The 14,872-nt window shown below is 72.3% G+C and overlaps 3 protein-coding genes across 3 annotated transcripts; 1 reads left to right on the top strand and 2 right to left on the bottom strand.

The window, feature by feature from the left end:
• Positions 1 to 487: 487 nt before the first annotated feature.
• On the top strand, positions 488 to 5,152 carry AURANDRAFT_71205 (expressed protein; the record flags this gene model as incomplete). Its single annotated transcript, XM_009036753.1, has 3 exons — positions 488 to 1,931; positions 3,370 to 4,207; positions 4,647 to 5,152. Coding segments are annotated over 3 exons (2,773 nt in total), but the record flags the coding sequence as incomplete, so codon positions are not given.
• Positions 5,153 to 6,890: 1,738 nt separating this feature from the next.
• On the bottom strand, positions 6,891 to 8,954 carry AURANDRAFT_52965 (hypothetical protein; the record flags this gene model as incomplete). The annotated part of the gene is made up of 1 exon (XM_009036890.1): positions 6,891 to 8,954. One exon carries the CDS (start codon positions 8,952 to 8,954, stop codon positions 6,927 to 6,929), a length of 2,028 nt encoding a protein of 675 aa, XP_009035138.1.
• A 2,018-nt stretch (positions 8,955 to 10,972) lies between these two features.
• On the bottom strand, positions 10,973 to 12,048 carry AURANDRAFT_62775 (hypothetical protein; the record flags this gene model as incomplete). Its single annotated transcript, XM_009036889.1, has 3 exons — positions 10,973 to 11,088; positions 11,219 to 11,749; positions 11,817 to 12,048. The coding sequence occupies 3 exons, from the start codon at positions 12,046 to 12,048 to the stop codon at positions 10,973 to 10,975; spliced, it is 879 nt and encodes a 292-aa protein (XP_009035137.1).
• Between the last annotated feature and the right edge of the window lie 2,824 nt (positions 12,049 to 14,872).

Here is a 14,872-nt window from a genome sequence, read left to right on the forward strand (position 1 = left end):
ACAGGAAGGAAGGCCTAACTAGGGTAGGTACAGTACTAGCATGATGGTAGTAGGGTAGTGGTAGTGTAGCGTACTGTACTACAGTATAGTCATGGAGATATAGAGATAGAGAGAGAGAGACAGACATCAAGGTCAGTCTATATTCTTTGCAGAAACTGCGTCTCCGGCACTCACCAACCGTCCAGGGCGACGCCAGGGGTCATGGGGCGTCGCCCCGACCACAAAAAGCGACCGTTCTGCACCTATACGCAGCGCATGGCTGGCGCGTATACGCGCGTATTCGTACGTAGGCGGTCCTTTTTCGAGGATATTGTGCCGAGATCGTCGAGTTAGAAAGAGCTTGCTTCACGCGAGCGTAGCCACCGGACCTCTCCCGGCGCATGCAAAAAAGCGTGACTTTAGACGCCGCCGTCGCGCGACGCTGCCGACGTTGCCGGAGCAACCCCCCCCATGGTGAAGTGTTGTGGCGGCTCATCGCGCGCTGAGCGCCGTCGCTTGCGCCGCCGCGTCGCGCCGCGGCGCCCGTAACGCTTGACGATGCGCCTCCGCTGCCTCCTCGCGCTCGCCATCACATCAACTGCGGAGGAGATCGCGCCGGAGCTGCTGAAGGACCCCGAGCCCGCCCCGGCCGCCGACCACAGCATCGAGGCGCACCTCAAGGCCGCGGCGCCGGAGCCCCCGGCCGCCGAGTCGCCGGCGCGGGCCCTGGAGCGGCTCGTGGCCCGGGGCCGCTTCGGCGAGGCGGCGACGCTGGCCAAGGCCGGCGGCGCGGGCCTCGCGGCGGCGCTCGAGGCCGGCGTCGCGAGTTACACGGCGGCGCTCGACGCCGTGCGCGCGGCGGCGGCGGGCCCGCGCGCGTCGGCCCCCGTCGCGAACAGCGGCGCCGTCGGCGGCGCCGTCGTCGTCACGCCGGCCTTCCGCTGGGCGCAGAACGCGAGCCACCTCTTCGTCGAGGTCCGCTTCGCGCACTCGCTGACCGCGCCCGCGAACACGGACGCGTACGTCGAGTCGGCGACCGTCCAGGCGCGGTCCTGCGCCCTGGACGCCGCGACGAAGCACGCCAGCGGCAAGCGCTGGGCCCTGCGCCTCGAGGAGCTCTGGGACGAGCTCGACGCGGCGGCGAGCGACACCGCGGCCGCGGCGTCCGCGGGGCGCGCGGTCATCTACCTGGGCAAGCGCCACGTCGGCGTCAAGTGGCCGCGCCTCGTCGCCTGCGGCGTCAAGGCGCCGGCCCACAGCGCCATGTGGATGGACATGCAGCAGGCCCTGGGCCTCGACTACTTCCCGGGGGAGACGGCCGACGACGCGTGCGAGGGCGTCGAGCCCGCGGCGCGGGCGACGACGACGACGACGGAGGCCGAGGCCGACGCGGCCTTCGAGGACTTCCTCGACGACGCCCTCGCCGACGACGCGCCGGCGGCGCCCGCGACGACGACGGCCGCGCCGAAGAAGAAGAAGAAGGCGTCGCCCGAGGAGCGGGCCGCGCGCGCGGCCGTCAAGGCCCTCAAGAAGAACGCGACGAAGGCGCGCAAGGCCGTCGCCGAGGACGTCGCCAGGCGCCGCAAGGCCGTCGAGGCGGACCTGCGCGCCGCGAACCTCAAGCTCCGCGAGGACCACGACGCGCGGGCCATGTTCGTGGATCACGCGCCAGCGTGGGTGCCCGCGTGGCTGCCGCGGCGCCTGCTCGTGCGCGACGGCGTCTGGACGCTCTTCCTCAACGTGGCCCGCGCGCGGCGCGACGAGGCGCACAAGGCCGCGCTCCACGCCAAGCTCACGAAGTTCGGCGCGGCGTCGGCGTCGGCCGCGGCGGCCGTCGCCGGCGCCGCGCTCCTCAGCGGCGCGGGCGCGGACGTCGCGCTCCTCGCGGTCGTCGTCGCCGCCGTCTTCGTCGCCGCCGTCGCCGTGCTCCTGCGCGCGCTCCACGCCGCGGCGTAGGTCTACGTAACGGCGGCCTTACCCGCGGCGGGGGGACGCGGCGCGGGCCTAGAGGGACTCGTCGGCGGGGATGGCCGCGTAGGTCCCGGGCGCCGCCGCCGCCTTGCGCCCCGCGGCGACGGCGACGAACGCCGCGGCGACGACGAGGAGGCCCGCGGCGGCGGCGCCGCCCGAGAGCCCCGCGACGCCGCCGTCGAGCGCCGCGAGCATGGGCGCGCCGTTCGCGTCCGACGACGCGTCGTCCGGGTCCGTCGACGGGTCCGCGGACGCCGTCGTCGCCAGCGCCGGCGCCGCGAGGATCGCGATCGCGCGCGGCGCCGCGGCCTTGACGAAGACCTCGAGGTCCTTCTTCGGGTGGGACACGCCCGTGAGCGCCGCGCGGTAGACGGCGCCGTCGGCGTCGTCGGTCACGTAGATCATCTCGTCCGCGGCCGCGATGGAGTTGGGCGAGTCGAGGGCCGTGAGCACGTCCGTCGACGCGAACGTGTCGAGGTCGAGCGACCGGACCGCGGCGACGCCGGTCCCGGCGGCCTCGACGTAGTACAAATTCTCGCCCGTCTCGGCGACGAGGAGCGACCGCGGGCCCGTGAGGCCGTCGACGAGCGTCTCGCCGTCGGCCGCGGCCGCGGGGAGCAGCTCGAGCTTGAACCGCTTGACGTCGCCGCCCGTGTTCTCGGACACGTAGAGGTAGTTGTCGTCGACGGCGACGCCCACGGGGCCGTCGAGGCCCGTGACGACGGCCGTGACGCCGTTTGTCGCGTTCGACAGGTCGCCGCGCATGACGTTGCCCTTGCCCTTGTCGGCGACGTAGACGTGCGACCCCTCGACGACGAAGTCGTGCGGCTCGCCGAAGCCGCCGAAGACGACGGACGCCGACGCGTTCTTGGAGGCGTCGCCCTGGACGGCGAGCTTGGACAGCGTGTTGTAGACGCGGTCCGTGAAGTAGAGGTCGTCGCCCGAGAAGGCGACGTAGGAGATCTTCCCGTCGCCGGGGAACACCGTCGCCACCTGGGAGCCGTCGTCCGCCGGGGAGCTCGTGATCTTCCCGTCGTCGTTCGAGTAGTACACGACGGCGCTGTCCTGCACGGCCGACGCCGCGCCCAGCAGCGCGCAGGCGAGGAGGCCCCGGGCTGCCATCGTCGCACTGGAATTACGACACCCAAAGTCGTTGCCGAGGCAAGATGGGCCAGCGCCGGCTCGGAAGCGCTCAACCGTGTCGTCTCGGGCGTGCGCCGCTGTGCCGGCAAAAATTTAGCCGCCGCCGACGCGGACGCGTCCTCTAAACGCGTCGACCACTCCGCGCCGCGCCCGCGCCGCAACCCTACCCTTCCAACCGCGGCGCCGCGCCGCGCGCCGCCGCGGCCGCGCCGGCGCCGGCCCCAACGGCGGTGAGACCATGGGAGGGGAGGACAAGTACGACCAGCCCATGTGGAGCGCGGTGCTCGCGGGGACCATCGGCGGCGGCGTCGCCGTCGTCGTGGGCTACCCCTTCGAGACGGTCAAGGTGCGGCTCCAGACGGGCACGACGCGCCACCTCTTCCGCGACCTCTTCTCGGGCGTGACGGCGCCGCTGACGACGGTGACGCCGGCCTGGGCCATCATGTACGCGGCCTACTACGGCGCCCAGAGCTGGCTCGCCACCAAGGCCCACTGGGAGCTCTCGCCCGTGGCCAAGGGCGCGGTCTCGGGCGCGCTCTGCGGCTTCGCGACGGCGGCCGTCACCGTGCCCACGGACGTCGTCAAGATCAACGCGCAGCGCATGCACTGCAGCGCGCCCGAGGCCTTCCGCAAGCTCCTGAGCAAGGGCGGCCCGGGCTTCCTCGTCCACGGCGGCGTCGCGACGGCCGTGCACCTCACGGCGTCGCAGGCGATCTTCTTCGGGACCTACGAGTACGCGCTCAGCCGGCTGGCGTCCCGCGCGGCGCCGGCGGCGCCGGCGGCGCCCGTGCCCCGGGTCGACTACGCGCCGGCCATCGCCGGCGGCCTCTCCGGCGTCATGGAGTGGACGTGCTGCATGTCGTCCGACTCGGTGAAGACCCGCTACCAGTCCGGGCCCATGGGCGCGTCCTACGTCGGCGTCTGGCGCTCCGTCTACGCCACCGAGGGGCCCCGGGGCTTCTACCGGGGCTACGCGCCCGTCATCCTCCGCGCCGTGCCCGTGAACGCGTCCACGTTCTTCGTCATCGAGTACGTCAACGACGCGATCCGCCGCCACCTCGTCGAGGAGAAGCGGCGCAACACGACGCGGCCCGCGCCGGCGGCCGCGCCCGCCGTCGGCGGGCGCAGCGAGCTGTCCTGAGAGAGGGCCAATTTAACCACCCGTCGCGCCGCGAGAATTTGTGTCGCGCCCGCCGTCGCGCGGTCTCGCGACGTCGCGCGCGCCGGCCCGTCGGGCTCGCGAGGCCCCCGGGCGACCCTCCAATGGCCGGGAGGGCTGTGGAACGCGGGCTCGTCGCGCGTCTCCGGGTCGCTGCGGAACCTGGGGACGCGAGCCGCGCAGATTGACGTCTCATTGAACCTCAACATTGCAAAAAGACAAATCAAGGCCTCGGAGCATCGCCGCTTCTGCAGCACCGAGGTGAGCTGCGCGCCGCCCACCCACCGCCCCGCCCGTCGCCGAAAAGCCCCGAAAGGCATCATAGAGAGACCTAATGGCACCACGCGCGCCGCGACGCCGCGCGCCGCGCAACACAACACCCCCCCCCGCCCAGGTTTACCTTCTGACCATGGAGATCATCGACGATTCGACGCCCATGCCCATGGCCGAGACGCGGTCCTGCCGCATCTGCGGCATCGTGGGCCACCTGGCGCGCAACTGCCCGTCGGCGCCCGCGGAGACGCGGACGTGCCGCGTGTGCGGCGCCGTCGGGCACATCGCGCGCAACTGCCCGGACCAGGACGGCGCCCAGGCCCGCCAGGACTCGCGGCGCTGCCACGTCTGCGGCGAGGTCGGCCACATCGCCCGCAACTGCCCCAACGCGACCGCCGACACCGCGGTGCCCGAGGGCGGCCGCCGCAAGAAGGGCGGCGTCGCGGGCCGGCGCTGCTTCAACTGCGGCAAGACGGGCCACCTCAGCGCCGACTGCGACCTCCCCGCGGGCAACATGGCCTGCTACAACTGCGGCGAGATCGGCCACAAGTCCGCGGACTGCCCGAACTAGGCCCGCGGGGAGCGAAGCGCGCGGCGCTCGAGCTGAAGTAAGCCGGCTGGGAAGCGGCCACCGGGCGCCCGAGACGCGCGGCGCTCTAGCTGAAGTAAGCCGGCTGGGAAGCGGGCGCCCTAGACGACGTCGCCCGCGCGGATGGGGTTCTCCCACGACGGCCGGGGGGGCTCCTCGCGGGACGAGCGGCGGAACGCGGCGCCGAGGTTGCGCCGCGCGGAGCGGCCCGGGAGCCGGTCCGGCCGGCCGACGGGCGCCATCTCGACCTCGGAGTCGTCGTAGCGGCCGCGGGCCGACGGCGGCGTGCGCTGGCGCGCGGCGTCGCCCGCGCGCGCCGCGTCCCACATCTGCTGCGCGCGCTCCTGGCGCTCGAGCCGCGCGCGGGCCTTGGAGCTGTAGGACCAGCCGCCGGCGACGACGGCGACGAGGACGACAAAGCCCCCGGCGACGAGGAGAATGTCCTCGACGGACGTGCCGGAGGAATCGCCGTCGCCGCCGCCGCCGCCGTCCGAGTCCGCCGGCGGCGCGTCGCGCGACCCGAGGTCGGCCCGGTCGAGCGCCGCGGTCGACCGCGCGACGAGCGCGAGGGTCGCGGCGTCCTCGACGACGCACTGGGACCAGGGCTCGGCCGTCGCCGCGGCTTCGAAGGCGCGGCGGAGGCCGCCGCCGGTCGCCGCCGCCGTCGCCGCGGCGACGAAGTCCGCGAGCACGGCGTCGACGGCGCCGTCGGCCACCACGGCGCTAACGGCCGCGTCGTAGGAGACGACGACGACGTTCGATTCGTTGCGCGCGCCGACGACGGAGACCGCGAGCGGAGCGGTCTTGTTCGCGGGCGCGTGCGCTCCGAGGAGCGGCGCGATCGCGGCCTCGACGACCGCGCCGAAGAAGTGGCTCCGCGGGTCGACCGCGGCGTCGTCGGCGACCGCGGGCGACACGCAGGCCATGGCGAGGCTCGAGCCGATCCACACGTCGCCGACGCGCGTCGGCGAGACCTGTGTGGAAATCAACCACTGGTTTGGGGGGTCCCCACCAAACTTCAGAACTCTCTATCTCGATCAAATCGAAGTCGATTCGGCTGACTTTTGGACGAATCGATTGCTCTCGTCGAGTTCTCGAAGCATAGCCGAAAAGTCCGGCGCACTCCGTTCAATTACGCGCATATTGAAGTCTGGTTGAAGATTTGATTTCCACACAGGGCGAGACCGTCGGCGCGCTCGTCGTCGGCGCGAGCGTCGGCGCGCGCGTCGGCGCGGCGGTCCGGTTGTGCGTCGGCGCGACGGTCGGCGTAGAGGTCGTCGGCGACGTCGAGGGGGGCGCGCTCGTGGGCGCGCTCGTCGTCGGTGGCGACGAGGGCTCGCGATCCGTCGGCGCCGCCGTCGTCGGCGCGGCCGTCGTCGGCGCGGCCGCGGGCTCGCCGGTCGTCGGCGCGGGGATCATCGCCGTCGGCGCCGCCGACGGTTCCGCGTCCGCGGCCGGCGCCGCCGACGGCGCCGCCGACGGCGGCGCGGTCGCGGCGTCGGTCGGGCTCGCCGTCACGGCGGCGCTCGGTCGGGGACTTGGTTCCTTCGTCGCAGGCGTCACCGTCGGCGCCGAGGACGCGTCGTCGGCGGCCGCGAGCGCAGAGAGCGCCGCGGCGAAAATCGCGAGGCGTCGGCCGAGCATCCTCGAATGAACCTCTCCACAGCGAGAGTGAAGCTACTGAGAAACTGCACCCTGAAATTCAGGCTGAAACTCAGCCCGTCCGTGATTCGGCGTGAACGGGGAACGGCCCATAGGTCGGAACGTCCGCACCATCGCCACGCGGGGACCCCTTGTTAGGCACCGCGCGCGTCAGTTGCGGTTGCCGCCCATGTCCACGGAGAGGCCCGCCGCGGTGACGCGCTGGTCCTGGTCGGCCATGGCGCGCTCGAGCTTCTCGAGGAGGTGCTCGCGGTACTTGTCGAAGGGCTCGCCCCACTCGACGCACTGGCGGTTCTCGACGACCCAGAGGCGCATGTTCGTCGCCTCGATGAGCCGCGCGTCGTGCGTGACGCAGATGACGCCGCCGTCGTAGCCGTTGATCGCGTCGCAGAGCGCGTCGATGGTCTCGATGTCGAGGTTGTTCGTGGGCTCGTCGAGGAGGAGCATGTGGGGCGCGGCGAGGGACAGCTCGCAGAGGACGACGCGCGCCTTCTGGCCGCCGGAGAGGTCGCGCATCGCGATCGTGTGCGCGTGGCCCTGGAGGCCGTAGCGGCCGAGCATGTTGCGCACGGACTGGTAGGTCTCGTCGTTGAAGAGGCGCCGCAGGTAGTCCACGGGCGACTCGTCCATGGGCAGCCGCTCGACGAAGTGCTGGTTGTAGACGCCGATGCGGAGCCGCGGGTTCCGCTTGATCTCGCCCTCGGTCGCCGCGAGCTTGCCCGTGAGCAGGTGCAGGAGCGTCGTCTTGCCGCTCCCGTTGTTGCCGACGATGCAGACGCGTGAGTCCTGGTCGATGCCGAAGTTCATGTCGTTGAAGATGTGGGGCAGGTCCGGCGCGTACCGAAAGTGCGCGTCCATGACCTGGAGCACGGGCGGCGACAGCTTCGTCACGGGCGGGAACTCCATCTCCACGAGGTACTCCTTGGGCTTCTCGATGAGGGCCGCGACGTCCGCCGTGTCCTGGCCCGCGGCGATGGCCTGGGCCTTCTTGGACCGCGCGCCGGGCTCGCGCTTCGCCTTCGCGGCCTTCATCACGAGCTCCTCGGCCTTGGCCTTGGAGTTCGACTTGCCCTTGAGCGCGCGGAGCTGCTTCTCCTGCTTCTCCCAGGCCTTGAGCTGCGCCGCGCGCTTCTGCTGCTCCAGGGTCTTGAACGTGTCGTAGTTGCCCCGGTAGTGGTCGAGCGTCCGCTCCTCGCTAATGTGGAGCATCTCGTCGCAGACGCTGTTGAGGAAGTCCTGGTCGTGGGACACGACGAGGATCGTGTGCTTGTACTTTTGGAGGTAGTCGTCGAGCCAGATGACGGCGTTGAGGTCCAGGTGGTTCGTCGGCTCGTCGAGCATGAGCAGCACGGGCTCCATGAACAACGCGCGCGCGAGCGAGATGCGCATGCGCCAGCCGCCGCTGAAGAGCTTCGTCGCGCGCTGCTGCATCTCCGCCGAGAAGCCGAGGCCGAAGAGGATGCGCCGCGCCTTGGACTCGGCCGCGTGGGCGCCGATGGCCAGCAGCTCCGAGCCGACGGCGGAGAGGCGCTCGGACGTCGCCTGCTGGTCCTCCGCGGCGAGGCCGCCGGCCTCGAGCTTCGCCGCGAGGGCCTTCTCCTCGGCGAGGAGCGCGCTCCGCTCCGCGTCGGCGCGGACGACGGCGTCGACGGCGCAGGTGTCGTCGGCCTGGACCTCCTGCTCGACGTAGAGGCACTGCACGCGCGGCGGCGTCTTGAGGTCGCCGGACGCGATCATCTTCAGCAGCGTCGTCTTGCCGCGGCCGTTGGGGCCGACGATGCCGTAGCGCTTGCCGTGGGCGATGAGCAGGCTCGCGTCCTGGAAGAGGGTCTTGCCCGCGGCGGAGATCGTGAAGCTGTCGATCTTGACGTCGAGCGCGTTCTGCCACGCGGCGTCGTTCTCGTTGATCGCGCTCTGCGAGCACGCGAACTGGGCGCCCTCGAGGGACGCGAGCTCCTTGGCCTTGAGCTCCTCGGCCTCGCGCTTCCGGGACGCGTAGTCCTTCTCGAGCTTGCGCTTCGCCTTGGAGCTCAGCGGCTTGCCGCCGTTCGCCGCGACCGCGCGCTCGAGGCAGATGTCGAACGTCGCCTCGACGACGGGCCCGGCGTTGGGGCCGAGCTTGTCGTTGGAGTCGTCGCGCCAGACGCCGTCGTCCTTGGACAGGAGGCCGCCGGCCATGAGCGCCGCCTTCTCCGCGTCGACGTCCGCCTCGCGCTCCGCGGCCCTGGCCCGCTCGGCCGCCGCGAGCTCCGCGAGGCGCGCCTCGTACTTCTTGATCTTCTCCGCGTACTTGGTTGTGTCCTCGCCCTTCTTGACGGCCTTGGCGAGCTTCTTCTCGTACTTGTCGAGGCGCTCCCGGAGCTCGCCCGCGTCGCCGCCGGCGCCGTCGTCGTCGTCCTCGGCCGCGGCCATGGCCGCCGCGAAGGCGCTCGGCGCCGCGGGGGGCGCGGCCCCCGAGTCCGCCGCGGCGGCGGCGGCGCCGAAGGCCGACTTCTTCTTCTTCTTGCCGCCGAACATCGCGTTGACGTCCGCCGGCGCCGTCTCGTGCGGCCTCGGGCTCCGGCGCCTCGTCGCCGCCCTTGGACTTGAGCTTGCGCCGCTCGGCCTTGCTCATCTTCTTCTTGCCCTCCTGCTTCGGCGGCTCCGGCGGCGCCTCGGGCTCCGGCTCGGGCTCCGGCTCCGGCTCGGGCTCGGGCGCCGGCTCCGCCGCCTCCGCCTCCTCCTCGGACTCGTCGTCGGCGGCCATGGCGGCCATCGCCGCGGCCTTGCGCTGCGCCTTCTTGTCCTTCTTGCGGCCGCCGCTCGGCGCCGGCGCGGCGACCTCCTCCGCGGGCTCCTCCTCCTCCTCATCGGACTCGTCGGCGGCCATGGCGGCCATCGCCGCGGCCTTGCGCTGCGCCTTCTTGTCCTTCTTGCGGCTGCTCGCCGCGGGCAGCGGCGCGGGCGCGTCCTCCTCCTCGTCGTCGTCGTCGGCCTCGGCCTCCGGCTCGGCCGCCGCCTTCGCGAGCGGGTCCTCGTCCTCGCCGTCGGACTCGGCGGCCTTGCCGCCCTTCTTCGCCTTCTTCTGCTTGCGCAGCTCCGCGCGGCTCGGCTTCTTCGGCGCGCCGTCGTCCGCCGGCGCCGGCGCGGGCTCGTCCTCGTCGGTGCTGTCGCCGCGGTTCTTGCCCTTCTTCTTCGCCTTGCGCTCCTGCGCCTTCGTGAGCTGCTTCGCCGGCTCCGGCGCCGGCGGCTCGTCGTCGTCGGACTCGGCGCCCTTCTTGCCCTTGCCCTTCTTCTTGTTCCCCTTCTTCGTCGCCATGCCCGCGGGCTCGTCGTCGCCGTCGCCGCCCGCGGCGGCCATGGCCGCCTTGATGGGATCGACGTAGTCGTCGTCGTCGTCCGACTCCTGGCCGCGCTTCCCTTTCTTGCCCTTGGCCTTGCCCATGGTGAGGCTCGACGGCGCGCGCGCGTAAGCCGACGCGGGAGTCGAGGCTCTCCTCAAACGCGCAATGGCGATGATTCGATGTTGCTTGAACTTCACCTTGCCTCGGAGGAGCAGCCCATCGTTGCTTCGTTCGATCGCAGCCCGACCCAGCGTGCGCGTCCGCAACGCGATGATGCTTGAACTTCACCTTGCCTCGTAGGAGCAGCCCATCGTTGCTTCGTTCGATCGCAGCCCGACCCAGCGTGCGCGTCCGTAACGCGCTGCGAACGCGCTTCGGCAATGATGACGCCGGACCCCGACAGCCCGACGCCCTCGGCGGCGACCGCCTCGGAGCCCGGCACGCCGTCGGAGTCGCCGTCGGAGCAGCGACGGTCGCTGGCGCTGGCGGCGGCGCTCCGGGACGGGCTGCGCGACGGCTTCCTGGATCCCGCGCCGCAGAATCAGCTCATGCGCACGGGCGCCGCTGGCAGCTCCCGCAGCCCTGCGCCGCCGACCGGCCGGCGGCGGCGGCGCCCGCGGGCCGGAGCCGCGCGTCCCTCTTCGGCTGCTTCGACAAGATGTAGCCGGGTGTAGATGCGTGTTATTCCACGATGTCGCCGTGTGTGAATGCTTTTTACTCGGGCGCTCGGGCGGCTCCCCAGGCGGCGCGCGCCTATAGGGCGGGGGGCCTCCGGCGGCGCGAGGGGCGGGCGTCCGCGCGGTGGAGGCGGGCGCGTCGCGCAGCGTTGAGCACTTCGTTGCTGCGTCCGCGGTGGCCGCGTCGGGGTCGGTCCTAGACCGCGGCCGTCGACCCGTCGACGTCGACGGCCGCCGTGGCGGGGCCCGTCATGTCCTCGCCGTTTTTCGCGCGGAACGCCTTCACGGCCATCATCGTGCCGTAGGAGCCGCCTGCGCCGAATTCAAATCTTCAACTCGACTTCGATGTGAGCGTACGCGACAGTTTCGACGCAATCTCTTCGGCTGTGCTTCGAGAAATCGACGAGAGCAATCGATTCGTCCAAAAATCAGCCGAATCGACTTCGATTCGACCGAGCTCGAGAATTCCGAAGTTCGGTCAGGACCGCCCGTACCAGTGGTTGAATTCGGCACGGGGAGCCGCCCATCATGCCGCGGATGTGCTTCTCCTTGACGCGGATGGCCGTGTCGTACTGGTTCTGGAGCGTCCACATCTTGCCGCCGTAGTCCGCGCCGATGTTGTGCATCTTCTCCTCGATCTTCTCCGTCGCGATCTCGAGCTCCTCCTCGTCCATCGTCACGTACCGCGCGAGGTTGATCTCCTGCTCCGTGGAGCAGTACTCCTTGTGCGCCGGCGAGCACTGCTTCTTCATGCGGTAGGTCACGAAGCCCTTGAGCGAGTCCCAGGACCGGCCGTCCTCGTAGACCTGGAGCTCGTCGGCGGCGCCGAACATGAGCGTCGGCAGGCTCTCGACCTGGTACTTCTCGCAGAGCGACGCGCCGTCGTGCTGGCAGTCCACCTGGGCGATGAGTTTGTCATCGTCGCCCGCGAACTCCTTGTAGAGGCTCCCCCAGTTCGGGTCGAGCACCTTGCCTGCGCGCGGCGCCGCGGTGTCGCGACGGTTTCGCGGCGCGCGCGGCGGGGACGCCGCGCGGCGCACAGGCCGTGAGCCAGGAGGCGCAGAAGTTGATGAAGCACGTCTTGTTCGCCGTCAGCTCGTCGAAGGTCTCCAGCGTGAGCATGGTCACGTTCGCCGGCGGCGCCATCCAGATCATGTCCTCGAAGGTCTTGGGAAAGGGCCGCTTCTCGACGACCTCCTCGTCCTCGAACTCGAGCTCCTCGCACCGCGCCAGCCCGAGGGCGGCGGCGCCGAGCAGGAACCGGCGCAGCATGCCCACTTTCTGAGTCGGCAGCCCCGGACCACCTCTCGTTTGTGATTGTTCCTCCACGCGGCGGTGCCCCACAAAGATACTGAAGTGCAGGTTTGTATTGTATCCTCGAGGGCTGCAATAACGTCGTGATTGGGATATGTTGGCCCGGATGAAGTACGCAACGTTCGTCACAATCTCTAGGCTTACACTAGCCTAGGCAGGAGCCGGACCTTGTAATGGCTGTTGGTAAACTCGGGCGCGGCCACGGCGACGGGCGGGGCATCCAGAGCGTACGCGTCTAAGGTGCCTACGATGGTCGCGCAGCGTCGCAAACGCAAGGAACCCGCCGCTGCGCTCGGAGACGACGATGTGCGCGAAGGAACGGTCGTAACGGTCGACACGGCGAAGTGCAAGGGGTTGCACTCGAAGCCGGACGGCCCGTGGCCCGTCGAAAACGCCCGGCACGTCGACGTGACCGTCCCCTTCAATATTTCTAGACCAACTTTGCTTTTGCCACAGCGTTGATGTAGAGTGATGGTGCGCGCGTAGAGGCACGCACCAAAGCATCCCGTCGACGCTGTCCGCATTGAGCGCACGCGTAGCACAGCGCTTGCATAGCCGCAGCAGCCCGGCACCGTCGCACGGATGCTCCGCGCGCGCCTGCTCGGCGCCGCGACCGCCACGGCGCTCACCGCGAAGACGGCGCAGAGCTTCTTCGGCGGCGACCCGACGCCGCCGCCGCACGCCGGCCCCGTCACCGCCGAGAGCGTCTTGATCTCCGCGCGGGCCATCGCCGCGGTGGCCAAGATCGGCTTCGTCTGCACGGCCGACCCCGGCGGCGGCGCGCCGCACTGCCGCGTCATGGACCTGCGCGGGCCGACCGACGACAGCCTGGCGATCACGCTCGTGACGCGCGCGACGACGCGCAAGGCCGGCGAGCTCGCGCGGGACGCGCGCTGCACCGTCGCGTTCCACGGCGGGAGCGCGCGCGCGGGCGGCGAGAACGGCTACCTCTCGCTCGGCGGGTCCGTGACGGCGCTCGCCGACCCCGCGGCGCGGCGCGCGGCGTGGAAGGAGAGCTGGACGCTCTTCCACACGGCGCCCGAGGTCCCCGACAGCGGCGTCGTCGTCTACGAGTTCGCGCCGGACGTCGTCGAGCTCGTCGACAACGACCGGTGGCTCCGCGGCGACTGGCGGCCCGTGACGCTGCGGCGGCGAGGCGGCGCGTGGGTCGTCGACGGCGGGTCGTAGGCGCGCGCGTGTGGTTATGCGGTCGCGGGTCGGGTCACGGCTTCGTCCGGCAGGCGCGGAGGGACGTGAGGGACGTGAGGAGCTGGGCGTAGATGAGGAGCTTGCCCGGCCCGAGCGCCGCGCGGGCGACGACGTGGAGGGACCAGGAGAGCAGGAAGACGGGCTCGTGGGCGCAGGACGCCTTGAGCGCCGCGAGGGCGTAGGCGACGACGAGGAGCTCCGAGCCGTCGAGCGCGAGGAGGAAGGACCGGGACCGCGCGGACTCGACGAAGAGGCCGAGCTGCACGAGGAAGCGGAGCAAAAAGACGGCGGCCTTCTTCGCCGCGGCGGCCGCGGCGTCGTCGGGCGCGCGGGGGCCGTCGCCGGCGTCGCCGCCGGGCGCGGCGCCGGCCAGCGCCGCGGGCCGCGCCGCGCGGCCCGCGGCGCGGAGGCCCGCGAGGCGCTTCGACGAGCCCCGCCGCGGCGGCGGCGCCGCCGGCTGCGGGGCCGCGCCGGCGTCGACGGGCAGCGCCGGGAGCACGGCGAAGAGGAAGACGTTCCAGAGCGCCGCGGCGCTCCAGTATGGCAGGCTCTCGAAGAACGCGTAGTCGACCCACCGGACCACGAACGGGAAGAGGAGGCAGAGCGTGACCGCGGGCCGCTGGCCCAGCTCCCCAAAGGCCGACGCGTGGGCGCCGAGCAGGCCCCGCACGCCGTCGTCGAGCGCCGTCGACGCGCGCTCCGCGGAGACCGCGGGCGACATCCGCGCGAGCGTCTCCGCCCACGCCGACGGGCTCGCGGGCGCGCCGCGCGCGTTTGCCTTCGCCGGCTTCTTCGCCGCGGGCGGCGGCGCGGCCTTGGGCGCGCGCGCCGCCGTCGGCGGCGGCGGCGGCGCGCCCTCGAGGCCCGGGGGCTTCGCCGCGGGCGTCGCCGGCGCCGGCGCGTCGGGCCCGTCCGCGGCCGCCGCTGCGCCGTCCGGGGCCGCGGGCTTCGGCGCCTTCCGCGGCTCGGCGGCCTTCTTCGCCGCCGGCGCCTTCTTCGCCGCCGCGGGCTTGTCCTTGGCCCCCGGGGGCGGCGAGTTCGACTCGCGCGGCTGCTGCCGCGCGGCCTCGCCGGAAGCGCCGGAAGCGCCGTCGCGGCCGGGCCGCGCCGCGGCCTTGGCGGGCGCCGCCGGGGCCTTCTTCGCCGGCTCGGCCTTCTTCGCCGCCTTGGCCTCGGCGGCCCTGGGCGCCGCCTTGGGCGCCGGCGGCGCCGCCGCCGCCGCGGCCTTCTTGTCCCGCTTCTCGCGCGGCGCCGGCGCCTTCGCGTCCAGCTTCGGCTTCTCCCCCGCCTTCTTCGGCGCCTTGCCCTTGTCCGCGTGCTTGCCCGGCTTCGCCGGCGCCGCGCCGCGGGCCGCGCCCGGCGCCGGGTTCGGGGGCCGCGGCGACGGCGCGGGCTCCGGCTTCGCGCGGCGCGGCGGCGGCGCGCCCGGCGGCGCCGCGGGCCAGGACGGGCCGGCGCCGGGGCCGTCGCGGAGCCAGGAGGGCCGCGGGTCGTCGCTCCTCGGGGGCCGCGCGAGCGCCCGCAGCGCGGCCGCGGCGGACGACGGCGGCGCGTCCCCGCCCCACGCGCCCTC

This window comes from Aureococcus anophagefferens, assembly GCF_000186865.1.
Source record: "Aureococcus anophagefferens unplaced genomic scaffold AURANscaffold_5, whole genome shotgun sequence".
NCBI classification, from domain to species: Eukaryota; class Pelagophyceae; order Pelagomonadales; family Pelagomonadaceae; genus Aureococcus; species Aureococcus anophagefferens.